Source organism: Acytostelium subglobosum (assembly GCF_000787575.1).
Source record: "Acytostelium subglobosum LB1 DNA, scaffold: scaffold20, whole genome shotgun sequence".
Taxonomy (NCBI): Eukaryota; Evosea; class Eumycetozoa; order Acytosteliales; family Acytosteliaceae; genus Acytostelium; species Acytostelium subglobosum.
Window position 1 is genome coordinate 15383 of NW_012236513.1, and position 21890 is coordinate 37272.

Genomic DNA, 21890 nt, shown 5'->3' on the forward strand with positions numbered 1-21890 from the left:
TCAAACCAGATGACAATGATTCATTCTTTGACTATCTATCAAGCAGAACATGAGTGTTGTAGCATTGCCTTTGAGAGGCTTTATAACAGGAAATAGTGCTCGATGTCTATTGGGTTATCCAACAAACAATATACCCATCATATCCCCTTACCATCTTGGTCATCGACTTTACTCGACAAAGAACAACAACAAATCACAACCACAACAACAAAAGATTCAACCACAGGCAATCGATGCCAGTCTCAAAGCAAGACTACAACAAAAGCCCAAACAAGCACCAACATCAGACAATGGTGCCACTTCACAGACAGCCTTCACATCAAAGATGCAACTAATGAGAGACTTCATGCAAGACTCACTGTACAACGCCAAGTATGGTTATTTCACAAGCAAGGAGGTCATTACCTCAATCGATCCAAAGGACTTTAGGGATCTCAGTTCTCTTAAGAACAGGAGGGAGTACTACACCTACCTGAGCGACCTTTACAGGCAATCACAGCATTCCTGGTTCACACCAGTAGAGATATTCCAGGTATGATGATAGATGATGGTAAAAAGAGAGGAGATAATGGCTTACAACTAACTTTCCAACTCACTTGATTATAGCCCTACTACTCCAACGCAATTGGACGATATATCATTGAAACATTTACAAAGAGCCAAACAACAGCAGGAGCACCACTAAAGATATTTGAGATTGGCGCTGGCTCTGGTACCAATGCTCTATGTATTCTCAACTTCTTGCGATCACAACACCCAGAACTATACGCGACTACACAGTACACCATCATTGAAATCAGTAGACTGTTGGCTGAGAAGCAGCTCGAAAGGATCAAGGCGGAGCATCCAAACATCAAGGTGCAGGTTTATAACACATCGATATTCAACTGGACACACCGAATGGAGGAGGACGAATGCTTCGTCCTCATGACAGAGGTCATCGACAATCTGCCACACGATAAGATCCTCATCAATGCCGATGGCATCTACGAGACAGTTGTCCTGTCACCACAAAGCTCCCAATACTACGAAGGTGGAGATGAGCAACAGGTGCACATAGAGTATCAACAGGCACTGTCCGATCCAGTCATCCGCGAGTTCCTTCAGCTGGACAATCAATCGGGAATGGAGACACTGGGGAGTATAGAGCAGGGCAAGTTAAATAGGAGTACGAGCATCACTTATCTGTATCAGTCACTGAAGAACTTCTTCCAAGGCGATCGCAGCATTGTCTACGTGCCCACTGTGTGTCTCAAGATGTTCCAGATATTAGCCAAGTTCTTTCCACGTCATCATCTAGTCCTGGCAGACTTTGACTTCATCCCCTCATTGGTCAAGGGCGAGAATGCCCCCACTGTCCAGGAGAAGCGTCCAATTGATGGCACATCAAATAATGGTGACTATGAGTCAATTGACCATCCCAATGTCACTGTGCCCCTAGGAAGCTGCGACATATTCTTTCCCACCAACTGGGGCGATCTCCACCGTATGTACGTCAAGACCAATGAGCACCGAGCTCATTTTGCTCCAAACCAGGTCAAGTCATACAAGCAGGGTGACTTTCTGAAGAGGTATGCTGCAGGGGATCTTCCCAAGACTAAAAACAAAGTCATCGTTTAATCCAATGCTACAGGACTACACAAACATGTCGGTGCTTGTATCCTAAAGGAGTGGGGGTGGGCAGCGTGCCGCCTATGAATAAACATATCGATGATGTTGTAGTTACATAGATGATGATCCACCTTGGGTCTTTAATCGATTTGAGGGTGCCAATGAGGAGGTGAAGGTAGGAGAGGTGCCATTATTATTATTATTATTGTTGTTGTTGGTGCCACTATTGATTGGACTGCTTTTGTTCTGAATGTTGCTACTACCACTTGATTGTTTGTTTCGATTGGATGCAAGGGGAGATTTGAATCTGTTATAAACATCCAAAAGGTCTTCAGATTCGAGAGCGTCCTGGAATATCATTAGACCATTGGAGATATTGGTATTCTGTTGGAGTTCAATGCGTGCAAAGTCATCGTTACTATCGGGGTCATCCGATGGAAGGTCAACCAATGATGTCATTGTTGTCGATGTTATTGATTGGGTGTGATTGTTATTGTTGTTGTTGTTGCCACTGCCTTGAACATTAAATGACCCAGACTTTAGTACTTTTTGGTTATTGCTGGAGGAAGATTGAGACAGGAGCTTAACATCATCTGATTCGCTTGAATATGGTGAGGATTCTCCACCAGAGTGTCTTGGATCTTCAATTGATTCATTGTTGTTGTTGTTGTTATTATTGTACAGTTTCCTTTTCTTTAGATCTAAATTGTTGTTGTCATTGTTGTTGTTAGGATCAAGCACCAATCAATGCATAGTGCCAACAACAATGAACCTACCTAATGGGATATGTTGTGTCTTTGTTTGAAGGCTCTCTTGTTTCCTCAATATACTGTCATCTGAGCTTGATGTCGATTTGGTGATAAGGTTACTGCTGCTGCTACTACCACTGTTGACATGTCCACCATTCCCACTCGAAATAATATTGAATGAATAGTCATCTCGATCTTTGTCTATATCCCTCTCCCATTCTCGTGGGTGGTCTATGTTGTTAGATCCGCCGATACTAGTGCTGGAAGGTACTGCGATTATTGGGTGCTGGGGAAATGACGACAATCTGTTGGGAAAGGTATTGGGAACCACTACTGGACTAGATGGATGTTGTTGTTGATGTTGAATTTGATGAGATTGTTGTTGTATATGTTGTTGTTGCTGTTGTTGTGTAGTTCTTTGAGGATGTACAGGTATTGACAATGGATGTTGATGTTGTTGTTGTTGTTGTTGTTGTTGGTGAAATTGATGCAAAGAGTTGATTTCATTTCTGAATCCAGGATGATCATGTATCATCTGATTCAGTGATGGTAACTTATTATTATTGCTAGTAGCTCCATTATTACTGTTGTTAGCAACTTCATTGTTATTCATCTCTAATTATAGATATATAAACTTTATTGCTGTTGATGATTTAAACTGTGGATTGGTCTTTTTTCATTCAGGAGTGTTATTGACCAACTCCGAGACCAGTTTTTTTCACACAACACCATCATATTTATGTCATCAGTACAACACTCGTTTTTCATAGCACACTTTTAATGCAACAGACACTTGTCAATCATACAAACAGTGACACTCAAATATAACAAGAAGTAGAAAGAGGATGAAGAGAATATCAAGTCTATACTCGATTGGTACAAAGTATCATCAGACATTGGTGGCTACATCATCAACAACGAACATCAACAACACCAACAACAAGAATGGAAGCAATACAATTGCATCTCGCAATGGCCAATTCCCCAGTCCTCTGAAGAAGATGTCACCTCGCTCAACGACCACTGTCATTGATGGCACTGCCACTCAGCAGCAACAACGATCCTACTTTACAAAGACTGGAAAGTCATTATTCCAAGCTGGCAACAACAACAACAACAACAGCAACAACAGTAGTATAAGTGCAACAGGAACAGATAATACAAAACCATTCAAGAATGAAGTGGTTCAATCATATTCATTGGAGGAGTTGCTTCACAAGGCTACAGAGAGTAGTAATGCTGGACGACTTAGTGATGCCATCTCCGAACTTACAGATGCCATTGGACTTGATGGAGCAGATCCACGTGCCTACGGTTATAGGGCAGATCTTCACTTTCACCAGTCCAAATTCAAAGAGGCCATTCAAGACTACAAGAGGGTTCTTGAGTTGATGCCAGAGAGTCTGCCATGTCTCTCGTCACTTGCAGAGTGTTATGCATCCACCAATGATTTTGATACTGCAGTCAAGTACCTTAGACAAATCTTGGCCATTGAGCCAAATGTATGTATCAATCACACACCCAGTATTGGAGGAGTACTTCATATATTGACCAACTACAACCATTTAGTATCTACCAGCACTCGGATCACTGAGTGATATATATTTAAAACAGGGCAATGTCGATGAAACTTTGTCTCTATGCAAGAGGATTGTTGCAATCGAACCAAGCAACTTGAGTGCTCTACTTCAGTTGGGTCATGTCGCCTTCAAGAAGAATTCACTGGACAATGCCACCAAGCTCTACGAACAGGTTATTCGTCTGGCCAAGGAGAAGGGCTATGAGAATGTGACTCGTATCACCTCGTCCTCCAGTGCCGGTCCAGTTTTGAAACTATCCACCGAATTTAACCCTGCCTACTCTGCCGCCATCTGTTTGATCTCGATCGCAGAGGTGCAGGACAACCCAGAGAAGATTCTGGAACACTCCAACCTGGCACTAAGCATCCATCCAAATAGCGGGCATGCAATGACCATGAAGGCCTCAATGTTGTTGCGCAAGAAACAGCCCGAGGAGTCCCACAAGCTTTTGCTCAGAGTTCTGGAGCTAGAGCCAAACAATCAATTCGCACACATTGTTCTTGCCGATTGCCTCTTTGATTTAAGGCGAACACAGGAGGCTCTCCAAAAGTACAAAGAGGTCTTGGCTGAGATGCTCGAGCGCGATCGTCCAGAGGAGATCAACACCAAGGTGATGCTGCTGCACAACATGATGTTGGCACATGTTACTTTGCTCAATGACCTGCCCGAGGTTGAGTTGGAAGTAAAGGCAGTCGTTGAGGAGGAGCTGTCCAAGGAGATCACTGGCAAGCCACAGAACATGCAGGAGCTGTCAAAGAAGGCGAGGGCAATGGCAAAGGTACTGACAGGTTTTCCTGCCCAGACCAACCCTAACGCAATCAAGTACATCGAGTTCTCGATTCAGGCCCTTCTACACATTGCTTTGACCGCTAACGAATCTCTTCAGATTCGCCACAACCAAGCCATCACATTGCCCAAGGAGAAGTTGTTAGACCCATTGGACGAGATCATACTCTACTACTACGATCATATCTTTACATCATTTGGACTCAACGATACATAGACGTAAAGGACTCTTGTTTTGTGGTTGATATCAAAATAGTAATAATATACATATATAGAGAGAAAGGGTTATTGTATTTATTACATGCACTATACTAGAAGCCAACATTTATCTCTAGTACCATTGATGGATCGATGGAAACTTGCTGGTCATAGTTTTGCTTACAGCTTCTGCATTCAATCAATAGCTGTTGGATGTTGGACGGTGAGGGGTAACCATTGAGACGCTCCTCGTCTGTCCATTCATGATCCAGATCAGAGCGCTTGATCCTTATTGGTTGTTGACGATAGAATATCTTGATAGATGGAACACCAGCTATATGACGATCACAGGTCAGTTTCCAAATGTTGGTGGTGAACAAACTCTGTTACTTACCAATCTCAGAGTTGGTCTCTCTGGCGTAGTCCGGGGAGGATTGATCAATAAAGAACACAGTAACATCCTTCTCCTTTGACAGCTGCTTAAAGTTGTTAGCGGTGTTCCTAGCCAAGTCAAACCAATCCACACAGTAAACCATGAATATCAGATGTGTATGATCCTCTTGTGCCACCTCAAGTGCCTCTGACAAGGTTGTAAACTTGAATGGCTCAGAGTATGACATCTTCAATCGCTGAACAATCATATTGGTAACATCTTTTGATGTCATTGCCTGTATCTCCCTATTGTATTGTGTTAGAAGCAATACTCCTCGTAGGGTCACCAACAACATACTCTTTCTTTATCGATTCATCAATCTTGGCATAGTCAATGTCATCATCATCATCTTCATCATCACTATCATCATCGTCATTGGTTGCATTGGCAGCCAATGATACACTTGACCTATATGATTGACCAGTACCTTGTCCACCAACACCAGCAGACTTTGTGTCTGCTGATGAAATGTCTTTGATATTGTAGGTATCGAACATCTGTTTGCTCTTGCTGTAGAAGTAAGGCAGAAGTTGTTTAGATGAGAGCACTCCACTATGCTAGCAGAAGGCTGATCAATACATACCTCTTTACCAACCATTTCTTAAGTGATTTCTTATGAAGTATCTTTAAATGATGATGCTTATCTGCCTTATCCTTCTCTTTATCCTTTAGTTTATCTTTCTTGTCTTTATCTTTCTTTTCCTTCTTGTCCTTCTTCTCCCTCTCCTTGTCCTTGACGAAGGAAACTGTGTTGTTCATTGTTATTTGTTGTTGTTGTTGTTGCTGTTGTGTATCTGATGTGTTTGATTCAAGTTTATCAAACTAATTAGTAGCCTGCCTGGTAATTATCAAGATGCAACAGTTCAATTTATTGCACAGTACATGATCTAGACACTAGGATTGTTGTTGTTGCTGTTGAAAGTATAAGTCCTTCTCCTTATTGACATCACGTAATAACTTGTTCAGATGGTCCTCTTTTGCTTTTAGGTATTGCTGTTCGGTCTGTAGTTCATTCTCAATGTGATTGTTCTCATGACTCAATGTCTTCCTACACTGATCCTCATTCATCTGTACAAATATATCGCCTGTGTATATCCACCGTTTGTTTCCTTTTCCAACGCTACTACTGCTGCTGCTGTTTGTATTCTTTTCCTCAAGAAGGTCAAGTGCTTCATGGTTGAGATTGCACCTTTGATCGAGATCTAATATCTATATAATAGGTCACATGTGAATGAATGACGTTAGGTTGTAGGTCAAGATGATTGTGTATGTGCCGGTCGTACTTTATCTCGATGATACTGTATCTCTTCAATAAGTTCTTCCTTCATTATATACACCTGTTCGAATCTACTACTACTACCTCCACTACTACTACTACTACTACCGCTGTTGATACTTTTGTTTGTTGACACCATCTCTTATCTATCTATCTTAACAATAATGAATGACAACAGCTGAACACAACAAACGAATAATCACTTGATATTTTTGATATACAATGGGAAACAGCCAACAATAGCATCCTTGCTTCACAATTTAATGTTCTGATCATCGTAGAGGTCACTATCATCATCGTCATCATCATCATCATCATCATCATCACAACTGGCATCGTCGTCACCATCCGAAGTCATTAGATCCTCCAACAAATCTTTCTGGAGGAATACCTCCTTCATCGAATCGAGTGTCTTGTTGATTTCAATAAAGGATGGCCTTTGGTTTGGTTCTCCGGACCAACAACGTGTAATTAATTCTCTCAGCCAGCTTGGACAGTCTGATGGAATGCTTGGTCTATAATTCTCGTAAGCTGCCTTGGAGCATGCCGAGACTCTAGTATTGTTACAATAATATATAAGTATATGTGCCTGAGGCCACCTAACAACAACAATTACTTACCCTTCAATATTCTCAAAAGGTACGCGACCAGTGAATATCTCATAGAGTACGAGTCCAAATGAGTAGACATCTACTTTCTCGCAATACGGCAGTCCTTTGGTGATTTCGGGTGGTCTCCACCTAGGATTGCATATTCCAGCCAATGTCATATCGTCCTCAATCTGTCTGGCTAATCCAAAGTCTGATATCTTGATGTTCTGGAAGTCGTCCAACTAAAGAGTGGAATAAGGGTAAGTCTTTGGTGATGATTTTGACAACTACCACAACCATTGAGACAATAAATTACCAATATGTTCTTGCTTGTTAAGTCCCTATGTAACATGGGAGGTGAAAGGGAATGGAGATGTGCCATTCCAACGGCCAAGTCCTTCATCATCTTGAACATCATGCTCTTGTCCAGCTTGACCTGCTTGACGTGTAACGCATCGTATAGGCTGCCACCAGACATAAACTCGGTAATTATGCAAGGTGGCTCCGTAACGACGCCCATGAACATTACTACATTCGGGTGGCGTGATTTACTAGACGTTTGTTAGATGAGGGGCGGTGCCATAATTTTGGTTCATTACATACATTAGGTTTCCAACCTCTCTGAGGAAGAACTTCTCTGTGATGGTGGGGTTCTTCAGCTTCTTAACAGCGATGCGATATCCATTCCATTGTGCCAACCATACTTTGGCAAAGCTACCCTCACCAATCTTCTCGCCAAACGCTATATCTTGATATTGTACAACATAGTCCCTCTGCTGTAGGAACTCTACGATCTCATCGTATCTCTCTTGTTTTCTTCTCTCTCTCTCAATCTCTTGTTCTTTGTCCAATGTCTGGTTTAAATTTAACGACGATTAGTACGAGGATGTTATTGTTGTTGATCAAATTAGAACATGTACACATACCCATAATACACCTCTGGAGGAAAAGAATACCTTTCCATCCAGGTGTTGAAATATCTTTAGAATCTCTGAGAAACTTGGACGTGCATCTGGGTTTGGTGACCAACATCTGTTTATCAACTTCCTAATGATCAGTGGATAGGACATGGGCAACCTAGGTCGCAAGTTCTCAAACGATACCTTGACTGCAACCATTGTTCCATCGTTGAACTAAAGTTATGGGAAATGTGTGTGAGATTGGAGAGAAGGGTATCCATGGCAGGTGATATCTTCGTACCTTGTTGAATGGAATGGTGTTTGAAAGCATTGTCCAGAGTATCAATGAATAGGAGTAAACATCCACTTTGGAGGTGATTGTCTGTGACTTTACAATCTCAGGAGCACGATATCTTGCTTCAATGACAGGGTCATTTGGATCGTTGGCATTGAGTCGAAGTCCACCAATCTTGATGTTTCTGTATCGATCAACATAGACATTGTTGATGGTGAGATTGCCATGACACACCAGGTCTGGTTGACTGTGCATAAAGTCCATTGTTATCGCCAACTCCTTGGCAATCTTGAGAAATGTGGCCATCTCCACCTTTACTCTATCGCGTATCAGCAGACTGTGCAAACTCTGACCCTCAAAATGCTCCATCAGTATGGAGTGATGTGGCTGTGTGTAGTATCCAACAGTGTTGATGATGTTTGGATGGTTGAGACTCTGAAGATAACTGGTGTACGATTCAAAGCTGCTCGTGATGTTCTTACAGTTGTTGCTATACTGCTTCAGTACGTACTTGTTGTTATCGCCTCGCCAACTTGCCTCCCATACGACAGAGTGTTTGCCCTCGCCTATCCTTCGTTTGATTGTAATGTCGTTGGGGTCAATGGGTACAATCTGTCGACACTCCATCGTGCGTTGGTACTGTTCGATCTTTGAGCGTTCAATCTCAAACTCAGATACAGTGTCATCGAACCATGAGCAGTTCAAAGACATTGAGGCTGTCATTGACGTCGATGATTGACCAAGGTTGTTGCTGTTTGAGTTGAGAGGATTGCGTCTGGGTGAAACATGAACGGCCGCTCTGATCTCCAAAGGACGAAGCTCATGCTTTAGTTCCTGAAGGAATCTCCTTCCAGAAGGTGTGTTTGCTCCGCTGTTGGTCGATTGTGGTTGCAGTCTTGGCGACATCCATTTGGTAGGAGGTGATTGTGGTGCAAATATTGCCAGTAAGCTCTCAACAGTGGCGATATCATTGGAAAGCTTGGGAGCTAAAGTAAGTACGAGCGTAATTACATACTGGTGGAATGAATACATACATTTATGATTTGTAGATCAAGACATGATCTTTCAAACTCGCTATTCTCCTTTCCTTCTAGTTGTGCAATCTGTTGCCTGAGATGATCACGTCTCTCACACATCAGGGCAAGGTCTCGCTTGTGTGTATTGACACGATCCATGACCTTGTTATCCAATGATATTGGGCTGTCCTCGCTGCTTCGTCTAATTGATCTAAAGTCAAGTTCAGTGACCAATGATTTCCCACTTGAGATTGATGATCGTCTCTTGGTGCCAGTCTCTACACTGGCACTGAGTCGACTGATACCAGAACTGCCTGTACTATTACTACCTCCATAGTAGTTATTATTATTATTGTTGTGTTTACTTGGGGATGATGGTGCTGTTGTGGAAAGTGTTGGTGGTGATAAGGATAGAGGCGAGTTGTTTAGATTTATAGGTATGCCAACGGATGACTGACTGTTGCTCAATCGTCTGTAGGATGTTGGTGATGATCTACGAAAGTGGTCCAATTGCTTATTGATAAGGCTGTCGTCTTGTGCAAATTGTTGAATGTAATGTTGTTGTAGTATCAGTTGTTGTTGTTGTTGTTGTTGATGGATGTTATTGAGGACAGGTGATAGACTTGGTGAAAGCATTCCATTGTTCAGTAGATATGATAAACTGTGCTGCTGCTGTTGTTGTTGTTGTTGTTGTATGTCATTAACACTTGAGTTTGACATCAAACTGTTGCTTCGTGACCTGGTTGCCACTACGTTGTTGTTACTCTGAGAGTTGATACTGTTGTTGCTATATTTGTTGTACTTGTAGTTCCTTCTCTTTTCTCGCTCAGACTCAATGTCGTCAGTGAATACAAGAGTCTCTTCCAGATCCTCAGCAATGTCATTGCTGGATGAGCTACTACTACTGGTGTCAATGCTCATGACACTATTCACATCAGCATCGTCATCTTCATGACTATGCAACAGGATACCATTGACATTGTCCAGATCAGAGAGTGTTGAGCCACGTGGAGACCCCAGGTCTTGGAATTGTTGAACATCGTCATTGTCAGTGTAGACAACGGGGTTATAGTGATTGCTGCTGCTATTGTTACTGTCATCGAGATAGAATGGGTAGCCATTTGATTCCAGTGCTTCACGTTGTGGTGTCGAGTAGTTGATGTGACATGATGATGACATTGTCGATGTTGTTGACGCTGATAAAGAGTGTGTCAATGATGACATTGTTGTTGTTGTTGGAATGTCTGTCTTTAAGAAAAAATCACCTTCATGATGTTGATTACTGATGCTACTGTTTATAAACTTGGACGGTGGAAGGTGATCTATATATGATGTTATTGTTGTTGTTGTTGTTGTTGTTGTCATTGGAGATCGACCAACAGAATGTCTATTGGGTGAATCAATATCCTCTTGAATCATTTGTTGTTGTTATTCTTGCTATTGTTGAGTCTGACCAACTTAAGATGATGATGATGATGTTGTTTGGTTGAATGAATATTATTACAGATTATTTGTATGACCATGAGCAATATGTGATAGCAATCACCTACGTATGCAAACATAAGAGATGAGATTGAGTTGTGTGTATGTACCCCACCAATCAACACATACACACACGAAACTGATCAGCTAAAATCTTCGAATTGATCGGTTATACGAATGTGGGAGGTGGTAATGAAAAAAACAGTGTGATTGGAATTCAAAAAACACCATTTTTGGTAAAAACAAGTGATGATCATAACATATTGTTGGGGCGCTTTAATTGTTGTTGAATAATCATCGATCTGTCTGAATCATCGATTGGTCGTTTCAATGTTGCAGAAGTGGTGGTGGTTGGCATTACCTCCATTGGTGCTGAACTGTCTTCTTCATTGTATATAACCAAGTCACCATTTTCCATGCCGCCGACTTCTCCGCCTTTGTTGTTGTTGTCCTCACTTCCTGTGGTAGCCTTTTTTGCAGCTGCCTTCTTCTCTTTCAGTTTCATTCTTTTGTCTTTGTTCTTTTGTTGTTTCCTTGCAATGTACTCTTGCTCCTCTTCTCGCATTCTTGCATCATGCTCCTCCTGCTGTTGTTTGTGGTGTTGGAATCGAGTGGATTTGTTCATATGTGTGCGGAACTCATGGTCGGTGAGTGATGCCGAAGTGAGAGTCTGTCCATCAACGATAACTTTCCCACTGGTAATCAGATCGTGTGCACTGTCTCTCTCCTCTGCCGTCTTGAAACGAAGTATTGCCTGACCAGCACCCTTGAAGTAGTCGACAAAGACAGCATTGAAGTTCTTGTCCAACTGTTTCCAAAGGAATGGTTTGCTAGTCTCACTGGCAATACCCTCTATCTTTAGTAATCGCTTGTCAATGCCATCATGATGATTGTGGTGGTGGTGATTGTCCATTTCCTCTTGAGACTGTTTATGAGGTCCACCATTATGATGATGATGATGATGAGGTGCTTGTTGTTGTTGAATGATCTTAAATTGATTCTTTTTGTCTAACCATTCTAACCTGTTTCCCAATGTGTAGTTAGGTTTAAGTAAAGGACTCTGTGAATGTGATAGATGGATGATCTTACTTTGAGAGTATTCTGAGGTTGAACCTATTGTCAGAGTTGGTTCTGATTGTGCCAATAGCATTGACTGCATCCTGTTTTTGATTGAACTCTACAAAGGCAAATCCCTTGGTACGTTTATCCGGTAGCCTAGGTATTGATATATTGTCAATTGTACCCAATGTAGATAGTAATTGATGTACTTGTTCATGAGTAGCTGTCTCTGCAATTGGTTCCTGTATGTATGTATGATGTGTCAGAGATATAGAGTGCACTGTATGACAAGACTAGTTACATACAATATAAATAGTTCTTTCATCAATACTCTGTTGTAACTCCTTTACGAATACGAAAGGTGATTTACGCTTGATCGCTGACTTGTCCTCGTTGGTGGTCAGTGTATTATTATTATGTACAAAGTGTTCACTTGAGATCACTTCAATGAGAGCATCCTTTGTTGTTGTTGTTGTTGTTGTTGTTTGTTGTTGATCTTTGATAAGATCATTTAGCATTGATGTGAGTTTGTTGAACGTCAACAATATATCAAGTGAGATCCCTAATCAATCAATCATTAGATGTGTCAGTCAATCAATCAATCAATCAGTAAGTTGACGTCATTAATATACATACATCCTTGATCAGATTGCTGTACAGACTTTGACAAGAACTTATCCTTGATCAAGTTTGAGTCTGAGAAGTAGAACTCTAACTGTTCAACAACTAGTCTATATCTATTCATGTGTGTGTCTGTCATTGTTGTCTGAAGTAGTTAACTGAACATCGATGTGTCTGATGAACTTTGCAGATTCTATTGTGTTTTTATTAATCAAAGTCCCATCAATCGAGAGTCTTAACGACATTAGTTGAAACACTGTTTATCTTATTATTATGCACAGGTTGTCATATCTGGTTAACAAGAACAACAACTTGACTAAAAGGTTATTGTTTAGATCATCCACAACAACATACAACAACAACAACATCACTGCTGCTACTGCTGTTAAATCCTGCTGGTCTAGTATTACCTGTTGCCCTATATCACCAACAACAACAACATTATCGTCATCAAAGTCGTTAGGTCGTTCGTTATATTCTACAACAAACGACATCAATCGCCACACCAGAATGGAGAACAAAACAGACAACATAACAACACCAGCCGTGGCAGCAGTAGGCAACAACACCGAACCACCCAAGATCTCAAACCCTTTGGTCACTGAGAAAAGAGACTACGATGGTGCTGTACAAGCTCTATTCTCTTTACAGTCAAATGGTGCCACCATCGTTGACTGGGCAAATAAGAGAAAGATGAATAAGATCGATACTACCAAGGCATTGATGGACGAAATGGCTTCATTCTGTCAAATGCTAGACATTGATGTAAGAGACTCTCCAGCTGAAGTTGTCTGTTACTGACTGACATTTATGCATCTTTAGATGGATATGAAGAACGTGATACACGTTGCAGGTACCAAGGGTAAAGGTTCAACCTGTGCTACGATAGAGTCCATTATCAGACACCAAGGATTCACCACTGGACTTTTCACCTCGCCACACCTGATATCCATCAGAGAGCGTATAAAGATCAACGGTGAGTTTGTTGATAAGGACCTATTCTCCAGACATGTTTGGTATTGTTTTGACATGTTTGAAAGAAACAAGTTGGTATGTTTCCTTCCTTTCTCCCCACGGTCGAGTGATGCTAACTGTTGTTACTCCTCAAGAGTCCACCTCCTTACTTCAAGTTCCTGACTCTGGTGGCGTTGCGTATCTTCCAAGATCTCAACATTGAATGCACTATTCTGGAGGTTGGAATCGGTGGTCGTGCAGACGCTACCAATATCATTCACCATCCCTCTGTGACCGGTATCACCTCTCTTGGATTTGATCATATGAATGTGTTGGGTGACACATTGCCAGAGATCGCAGCAGAGAAGGCTGGTATCATCAAGACTGGTTGTCCAATCTTTACTGTCAACAGTCAGAGGTCAGATGCAATGGAAGTCATCAAGAACAATGCAACTGAAGTTGATGTAAGTTTATCTGACCCATATATATTGGATCTTGTCTAATTCCTTTTCAATTTAAAGGCACCATTGATCATTGTACCAAGATTGGATCAATATGATCAAGTCGTTGAGGTTGGATTGGAAGGTGATCACCAGAAGGAGAATGCTGCACTAGCCATTGCCATGTCAAATTGTTGGATTATGAGCAATCAGTCAATATCAAATGACAAACGACAATCAATTTTCAACAACAACCTGTGGAGCCAGTACAACCCAAAGGACAATAACTATAGCACAAGCTATTTCCCATCCTCTCCTCTCACATTCAAAGAGGGTCTGCGCAGTGTTCAATGGCCTGGCCGAGCACAACACATTGTAAATCCATTGGACATTCCCAACTTGGACCTCTATCTGGATGGTGCACATACACCAGAGAGCTCAATCATATGTCTTAATTGGTGGCGCTCAAAAGTGGCGTCAAGCACACCTGACAAGGATATATTGGTGTTCACATTCAACAGCACTGGAGGAAGGAATCCAACAACATTCCTTCAGCCCTATGCCGATGCCATCAACAAAAGAGAGATGCCTCCTTTCCTCTATGGTGTGTTCCCTGCCATTATATTGGATGGCGGTCCAACCAAGACCTCCAACTCTCACATCTCCAACAACTATGAAGATCAGAAACAGACGTGGGAGCAGAACCTGGCGATTATTTTCTCAGGTCTCTGTAAGATGGACGCTGACCATCTCATCCCATGCTCTAGCATTGACGAGGGTGCTCAGAAGATTAAGGATTTGGCAGCTCAACACCCAGATAAGAGAATCAAGGTTCTGGCAACAGGTTCACTTTATCTCGTCGGTGGTCTTCTCAAGCAATTCTCCAAAGAATGCAGCGATTAACCGATAACAATATTATTATTTAAAAGGTGGTTCCCTGATAGGTGCTTATATTATGCATACAACATCGATGAAGCCTTTTCTCTAGGCCTCATTCGAGTTTATTCTTTCTTTGTCTCTCCTGATTGCTTTGTGCTCTTGGTCTTGGTTGTCTTAGCCTTGGGGGTTTTGGAGGCAGCGGCCTCCTTCTTGGGTTTCTTTGCCTTGGTACTTGACTTGGACGGTTTGTCTGTAGGGGACTTTGGTGTTGTGGAGGGGGCAGCTGGAGTTACTGTTCCATTATCTCCTGTTGGTGACGTGGTGGTAGGTGGAGGAGATATCACTGCAGGAGTGGAGGGACTGTCTGTGGAGGAAGGGTTCTTGTTCCTCTTGAAACCTGGCTTGGGACCCTTCCTCTTTGGAGGATCTTTGGGTTTGGCAATGTCTGTTGTCGATGTTGCAGTGGTCGATGTTGTTGCTGTTGCTGCCGCCTTTGATCCCCTGCCTTTGGTAGGCTTAGTAGTGGTTGGAATATCGCTCGGCGAGAATGGCTTGTCCTGTACAGTCGCCTCAGCTGATGACCTCCTCTTACCAGTGACTGGATCAATCTCTCTTCGAACTAAATGAAGCATATCCTCTGTTAGTTCTTTGTCATTTGTAACTGCCAACAGTATCCTATACGTACGTTTCTCCTCAACCTCGTCATCATCCAACAAGAATGAAACGACCTCGGTTGGTCGCATCTCGTTCTCGAACTTGCCTCCTGCAATCACAATCGATTGTATCTGTATGTATTGTTAGTGGATGTACAATTTGATCAAATATTTGTTGTACAACATACCTGATGCTTTTGCTTGGCTCTCTTGATGACTCTCTCCTCCACTGTACCCTTGGTGACCAAACGGTAAACAGTGACTGGCTTCTGCTGTCCCAGTCTATGACATCTGTCCATGGCTTGTTCATCCATTGTAGGGTTCCAATCACTGTCAAAGAAGATGACAGTGTCTGCTGATGTCAGATTGATACCTATACCACACGCTCTGGTACTGAGCAAGAAGACAAAGATGGAGGGATCGGTTTGGAAGTCGTCCACAAGGTCTCTTCTATCCTCCAACTTGCTGGAACCATCCAATCTTAGATATTTGTACTTCCTAAAGATTACAAAGTCCTGTTTGATTATGTTGTTGTTAGTAACTGTCTATATGTTAATTAATGATCTCTCTAACCTTACCTCTAGAATATTGATCATCTTGGTCATCTGACAGTAAATGAGCACCCTGTGACCTTCCTTCTTGAGCTGGCGCAATAGCTTGTCAAGGACCTGAAGCTTGCCACTATCGTTCAACGACTTGGAGAATGATGGTATGAAGATGGACGAAGAACCAAAGATCTTGTGTAGACCACCCATGAGGCCGTGACCGTCCATGAATGTGTCGATCGTGTTGGAAGTGGATGATGAAATGCACTCCAAAGTGGTTGGAGTGTGAGCTGTGAGCTTGGTAGAGTTGGTGAATCCAAACATGAGCTGGTTCTCCAAAGGACTAAACAGAGACATGTCCTTTTGCTGTACGAGGAAAGATCGATCTGGACAACTCCACTCAATGGGACAGGCAATGGCATTGGGATAGAGGGTGAATGTCGACTGGATGATCGATTGGTTCGATTGGCATCTCTCGATAGGTGACTCAATCAAGTGACCGAGGATTGCGGATGACGTTGTTTCCAACGAGTGGTGGGCCAACGGCGAAATGAATGTTGGTTGGAGCAGCATACTCTTGACCTGGAGTGGAAGGTCATCGCGATAGTTGTCATATACGTAGTGTAATACGGGGTCTCGTTGCAGTCTTTGAGTCTCATCATCCAGATACAACTCGAGCAGTGACTCATGGTGCTTTCTTGAGAGCTGACCTGGTGAAAGGTCGATGAGAGCGACAAAGGAAAAGAGTGACGCCAATGAACGGTCACCTTGGTCCAATGATTGGCCGATGTAGTGCGGAGTGAATATTGAAAGTGTAGAGTGCAAGATCTTATCGCGTAGCTCGTTCGATCCGTAGGAGAAGGCGAGACCTGGCGTGCCATCCCTAAAGATGAGCTTGGGCATGACGTACTCAATTGGATTGCGATTGGCAATGTTGAGTGTCTTCTTGTACTCTGGTATCAGCTCTCCAAATGGTACGTAGCTCTCTGACTGTACCTGTTGGAACTGGTAGGGGGAGCGACACTCACTGCGCTCAAACAACTCGGGGTGGTTGCACACCTTTCTGAACTGCATGACCAAGTTCATGAGATGCTTCATGCCACTCTCTGACAGACTGTTGTTGAGCAGCTCAGACAGCGATATCTTGGCACGAACACCTTGATACAGCTTCTTCTGTCGCACGGTGAGCGAGCACGCAACCTCAACCTCGCGCTTTGGTGGCATCTCATTCTCTACGTCCTTCTTGATTCTACGAAGCATGAAAGGCTTGAGGATAAGGTGTAGTCGATTGAGCTGGTGCTCGTTCAGTCCACCCTGTGTCAGTGCATGGTTCTCAATGTCCTTGGAGAACCACTCTGCAAACTCATCATGTGAGTCAAAGAGGGTGGGCATGATGAAATGCAGCAGAGCCCACAGCTCGGCCATGCTGTTCTGGATAGGTGTACCAGTCAACAGCAGACGGTTCCTGCAGTTGAAGCTCATGAGAGTCTTCCAACGATTGCTTGATGAGCTCTTGATTGCGTGTGCCTCATCCAGCACCATGTACTGCCAACGGATGCGGTGGAAGTACTTCTCGTCGAGTACCATGACGTTGTAGCTTGTGATCAACACGTGGAAGGGAGAGTTCTGATGGTAGAGCTTCTTGGGATTCCAGTACTTCCTGATGGTCTGGCGCTGCTTCTGATTGCCCCAGTAGGGAAGCACTCGGAATGTTGGAACGAATCGGGCAAACTCATTCCTCCAGTTGTGCAATGTGGACTTGGGCGTGACAATGAGGAATGGGCCCCAAATGTTCTTCTCTTCGGCCAAGTGTGCCAACACGGCGATCGATTGGATGGTCTTTCCCAGACCCATCTCATCGGCAAGGATGCCATTGATGCCTTGGTCGTAGAGGTTGACGATCCAGCTCATCCCCTTGAGCTGGTAGGCTTTCAGGTCTGCCTTGAGTATGGTTGGTTGATTGAGCGCATGAATGTTCAGTGTCTTGCTCAACTCCATCTGTTCATCACCCATGATCATTTTGTCTCCCTCGCCAGAGGCAACTGTCGTAGTGGTGGTTGTTGTGGTCGTCGCAGTCTCAGTGAGCGAATCTTCCTTGAGCTTGACAAAGTCTTTATCAAAGGCATCTGTCTTTTGGAGCTGCTGATCGATTGCCATTGATGATATCTTCTCGGCCTCCACCTTGTATCTCCTCTCCTCCTCCTTGTCCTCCTCGTCTAGGTCATCGTCATCGTCATCGTAGTCATCGTCGTCATCGTCAGAAGAGGAGTCGTCTGCTGTCGCTACCTTCTGGGCCTCAGTGTCGGCACTGTGGCTAGGTCCAAGCTTCTTGCTCATGAAATGACTGTAGAGCTCGGTCTGTGTGAGAAGGAAGTTGAGCTTCCTCTGTTGTCGCTTGGCCTCACGGGCCTCCTCCACACGCTTGCGCTGGGCAGCCTCCTCCTTCTCTGCTCTCTTCTTTGCCTCACGCTCATCCTTCTCGTACTTCTTCCAGTACTGTCCCATCTCTTTGACCAGCTTCTTTGAACGCAGCTGAAGGTCCTTGACAGGCTTGGGCTGTTTGATGACCCTCTTCTTTATCTCGGATCTCATTGTGGATGCCAGCTTCTTCGAGTTGACCATGCCAGTCTCGTGGTTGGTCGTGTACTTCTTGTGTGCCTTTGGAAGCTGCTTTTTGATGAGCTGTGACCACTTGGTGTCGAATGAGCTATCCAGCTCCCTGATGTAGCCATACTTGCATCCCATGGACGTCATCTTCTTCTGCTTGGCCTCCTCCTCTAACCTCAGTCGCTCCTTCTCCTTCTCTCTCTCCTTTTCCTTCTCTTTCTCTTTCTCTCGTTCCTTCTCCTTCAGTCGCAGCTCTCTCTCCTTCTCCTTCTCCCTTTCTCTCTCTTTCTCTCTCTCCTTCTCTCTCTTCTTGTCCTTCTCTCGCTCCAGCAACTTGTCCTTCTCCTTTTCTTTTTCCTTCTCTTTCTCTTTCTCCTTCTCTTTCTCTCTCTCCTTGTCCTTATCGCGCTCGATGATGACCTTGTCCTTCTCACGATCCTTCTCCCTCTTTCGCTTCTTCTCCTTCTCCAGCATCTCTTCAAACTCATCATCTGAGAACTCTTGATCACTAAACAGTCCCTTGTAGTTGCTTGTTGTGAGAGGCACTCCCATGTTTGGTTTCTTCTTGGCAGATGAGGAAGAAGTGGCAGAGGCAGCCAACAATGAAGGACCAGTGGATTGGAACGGTTGCTGTTGTTGTTGTTGTGGCTGCTGTTGTTGTTGAGGCACTTGAGATGACATCTTGATCTTGTCCATTAGGATCTTGTCCTTGTCCTTGTATAGATCTATCTTCTTCTTCTTCTTCCTCTTGCTATCGCGATCATTCTTCTCCCTCTGGATGTCATTCTCAAACCTCTTCATCAGTTTGACCTTCTTTCTCTCCTTCTTGTCATCGATTGAGTACTCATCATACCCATTCAGGTCCTTGGCGTACTCCTATTAAGGATAGAGAGGGATAATGAGTTAGCTACTTATGTACATAATGTGTAATAACTCATATTTGAAATACATACATTCAATACCTTCTTGCGCTTGAGACTCTTCTCCTTGACATGCTCCTTGAGCATTGCTTGGTATTCGCTCTCTGATATCATTGGCATCTCTCCCTCAGAGTCAGAGAATGGTATGTCTTGGATAGCTGCAACTTTAGAAGTGTTGTTGCCGCCATTGGACTTGGGTCTCCTGCTGCCACTGTTGCTGCTAGGGGCACTGCTGCCACCACTGCCACTGCTCGAGTACGTTGGCAGGTATCCACTTGAGGAGCCTAGTGAAAGAGGAGGGGGAGGGGAGCCCAATGTAGAGGATGCATAGGTCGTCATATGTTTGTCATTGTCATGCTCTGTGAGAAGGTCAAGAATCTCTTTCTTTTGCTTCTTTGATACCCTGGAGCCTGAGAAAGATGATAGAGAAGGTGATTGTCTGGGTGATGACGCTGACGCTGACGCTGTTGTAGCTGGCAGATGCTTTTTCACCGAGCTACCACTGTCCCCCAAACCACTCTTTGAACTAGTACTACTGTTGAGTGCTTTGGAGGAGTATGACATCGAACTGGTGGACGTCCTCAACTGTGTGGGCCGTTGATTGTAGATGTTGCCGCCACTCTGTCCAATGCTGCCGTGGTGACCATGTCCGCCACTACTACTGTTGATACTGCTAAAGGCACTGTGCGAGTTGGACGTGAATTCAAAGGGATTACCAATGGCCGTTGGAATGTCCTCGGAGGAGTTCAATATGGATGAGATCGATGACTTTGGTGCCATTATACTGCTGCCACCATAATGCGTATGTCTGGGTAATATATCATGATGTTGTTGCATGGGGTTTGGAGAGGGCGACCTTGATCGGTGGTATGAGGAGTGACCAATTGGAGGGTCATGATGTAACATGTGTCTGGAATGACTACTACCACTACTGCCGCCTCCATGTGTCGTGTGTGTTGACGTTGTCGTTGTTGTTGTTGTTGGTGGAAAATAATGTTCCGTCATTGGTTTCTGCAGGATGTGATGAGAGCGTGTTGGTGAGGGTGATCTGCTGCGTGTGGTGTTGAGTCTATTGTATCGATTGTAATTGGTGATGCTCAAGGGGCGTGATGATGGCTGTGCAGTCTGTGGCTGTGGCGGTGGCTGGGGTGACCTTGACCTTGATCTCTCATGGCGATGATGGTAAGAGGTCGTCGTCGTGGTGGAAGGGGAGGAGTAAATGTCATACTCCTGATCCAGTTCATCATTGTCAGTGTCGGATAATGACGGGAACATGGATGTAGTTTGGGTGTGATGCCTCTGTTGTTGTTGTTGTAGCATTTGCTGCTGCTGCTGCAGTTGTCTATGTCTCTGTTGTTGTTGTTGCAGTAGTTGTTGCTGTTGTTGCATTTGGATCTGTTGCTGCAAGAGTCTATCGTCATCGGAGGATGTATCACCATCGATCAAGTCAGCCAGACGATCAACGTGACGAGGATTGGTATTGTAGCGACTGGATTGCATTTGATATGAAGACCTTCCAATTGGTGGCAATGCTCCACTAGTGCTGCTAGTAGTTGAGTCTGACCTCGCTGAGGATGAAGACGATCGGTGTTGTTGTTGTTGTTGTTGTGGTAGTTGTGCATTTAAATAGGCATTACCACTGGCACTATTGCTCAGATTCTTCAAAGCAAACAAAGTATCAAAGGTATCGTCATTGGCTCGAGTCCGACCTACTTCACCACCTCCAGATGTACTTGTGCGTAGTTCTGGAAGTGTGTGATGTTCACTCATTCTGTTACTGCTGTTACTGTTGGTGGATGTATGTGAACTGGTATATTTATTGCTGCTGATATTATTATTATTATTATTGTTGTTGTTATTATTGAAGTTCATCTTTTCATTGAATGACCGAGATGATGGTCATCAACATCTCTCTCTTGTACTAACTCTATCTATCTATCTATCTATCTATATCTTTAACAAACAAACAATTTTGTTAAACAACAAAGAAATTAACAATAATACAAACAACAAACATTAAACAGATCGTTCACAACTGTTGTTGTTGTGGAGTTCACTCATTAGGTGATCATGCTGGGTGTTTGTTGTGAGTCTCATCTCATCATCCTAATATAAACAAATATATTTTTGGAGATATCCATTATTAAATAGGGTTTGAAACGCACTTTACTCCTTGCTGTTTTAAATATTTAAAATAAGGGGGGATTGGTTCGGTGTGAACAAGAACACCCATTTGGAACAAATAATAATTAGTTTTAATGGAATTACATGTAGCAAGTGGAGATTTTGTGAGATTG

At 43.4% G+C, this 21890-nt stretch overlaps 10 protein-coding genes across 10 annotated transcripts; 3 read left to right on the forward strand and 7 right to left on the reverse strand.

The window, feature by feature from the left end:
• Positions 1–49: 49 nt before the first annotated feature.
• On the forward strand, positions 50–1861 carry SAMD00019534_088400 (hypothetical protein; the record flags this gene model as incomplete). The annotated part of the gene is made up of 3 exons (XM_012895729.1): positions 50–532; positions 607–1571; positions 1723–1861. The coding sequence occupies 3 exons, from the start codon at positions 50–52 to the stop codon at positions 1859–1861; spliced, it is 1587 nt and encodes a 528-aa protein (XP_012751183.1).
• SAMD00019534_088410 (hypothetical protein) lies at positions 1753–2973 on the reverse strand (the record flags this gene model as incomplete). Its single annotated transcript, XM_012895730.1, has 2 exons — positions 1753–2312; positions 2388–2973. Coding segments are annotated over 2 exons (1146 nt in total), but the record flags the coding sequence as incomplete, so codon positions are not given.
• A 232-nt stretch (positions 2974–3205) lies between these two features.
• SAMD00019534_088420 (hypothetical protein) lies at positions 3206–4943 on the forward strand (the record flags this gene model as incomplete). The annotated part of the gene is made up of 2 exons (XM_012895731.1): positions 3206–3862; positions 3930–4943. 2 exons carry the CDS (start codon positions 3206–3208, stop codon positions 4941–4943), a joined length of 1671 nt encoding a protein of 556 aa, XP_012751185.1.
• A 94-nt stretch (positions 4944–5037) lies between these two features.
• SAMD00019534_088430 (hypothetical protein) lies at positions 5038–6116 on the reverse strand (the record flags this gene model as incomplete). The annotated part of the gene is made up of 4 exons (XM_012895732.1): positions 5038–5258; positions 5319–5602; positions 5655–5867; positions 5941–6116. 4 exons carry the CDS (start codon positions 6114–6116, stop codon positions 5038–5040), a joined length of 894 nt encoding a protein of 297 aa, XP_012751186.1.
• A 141-nt stretch (positions 6117–6257) lies between these two features.
• On the reverse strand, positions 6258–6566 carry SAMD00019534_088440 (hypothetical protein; the record flags this gene model as incomplete). Its single annotated transcript, XM_012895733.1, has 1 exon — positions 6258–6566. A coding segment is annotated over one exon (309 nt), but the record flags the coding sequence as incomplete, so codon positions are not given.
• Positions 6567–6886: 320 nt separating this feature from the next.
• On the reverse strand, positions 6887–10612 carry SAMD00019534_088450 (hypothetical protein; the record flags this gene model as incomplete). The annotated part of the gene is made up of 7 exons (XM_012895734.1): positions 6887–7187; positions 7254–7465; positions 7540–7774; positions 7827–8077; positions 8150–8356; positions 8424–9395; positions 9452–10612. The coding sequence occupies 7 exons, from the start codon at positions 10610–10612 to the stop codon at positions 6887–6889; spliced, it is 3339 nt and encodes a 1112-aa protein (XP_012751188.1).
• A 556-nt stretch (positions 10613–11168) lies between these two features.
• SAMD00019534_088460 (hypothetical protein) lies at positions 11169–11828 on the reverse strand (the record flags this gene model as incomplete). The annotated part of the gene is made up of 1 exon (XM_012895735.1): positions 11169–11828. The coding sequence occupies one exon, from the start codon at positions 11826–11828 to the stop codon at positions 11169–11171; it is 660 nt and encodes a 219-aa protein (XP_012751189.1).
• Positions 11829–12000: 172 nt separating this feature from the next.
• On the reverse strand, positions 12001–12719 carry SAMD00019534_088470 (hypothetical protein; the record flags this gene model as incomplete). The annotated part of the gene is made up of 3 exons (XM_012895736.1): positions 12001–12216; positions 12280–12536; positions 12611–12719. The coding sequence occupies 3 exons, from the start codon at positions 12717–12719 to the stop codon at positions 12001–12003; spliced, it is 582 nt and encodes a 193-aa protein (XP_012751190.1).
• Positions 12720–13105: 386 nt separating this feature from the next.
• SAMD00019534_088480 (hypothetical protein) lies at positions 13106–14927 on the forward strand (the record flags this gene model as incomplete). The annotated part of the gene is made up of 5 exons (XM_012895737.1): positions 13106–13360; positions 13418–13645; positions 13705–14013; positions 14071–14847; positions 14919–14927. Coding segments are annotated over 5 exons (1578 nt in total), but the record flags the coding sequence as incomplete, so codon positions are not given.
• Positions 14928–14990: 63 nt separating this feature from the next.
• Positions 14991–21363, reverse strand: SAMD00019534_088490 (hypothetical protein; the record flags this gene model as incomplete). The annotated part of the gene is made up of 5 exons (XM_012895738.1): positions 14991–15653; positions 15710–16036; positions 16100–19549; positions 19627–20662; positions 20822–21363. 5 exons carry the CDS (start codon positions 21361–21363, stop codon positions 14991–14993), a joined length of 6018 nt encoding a protein of 2005 aa, XP_012751192.1.
• Between the last annotated feature and the right edge of the window lie 527 nt (positions 21364–21890).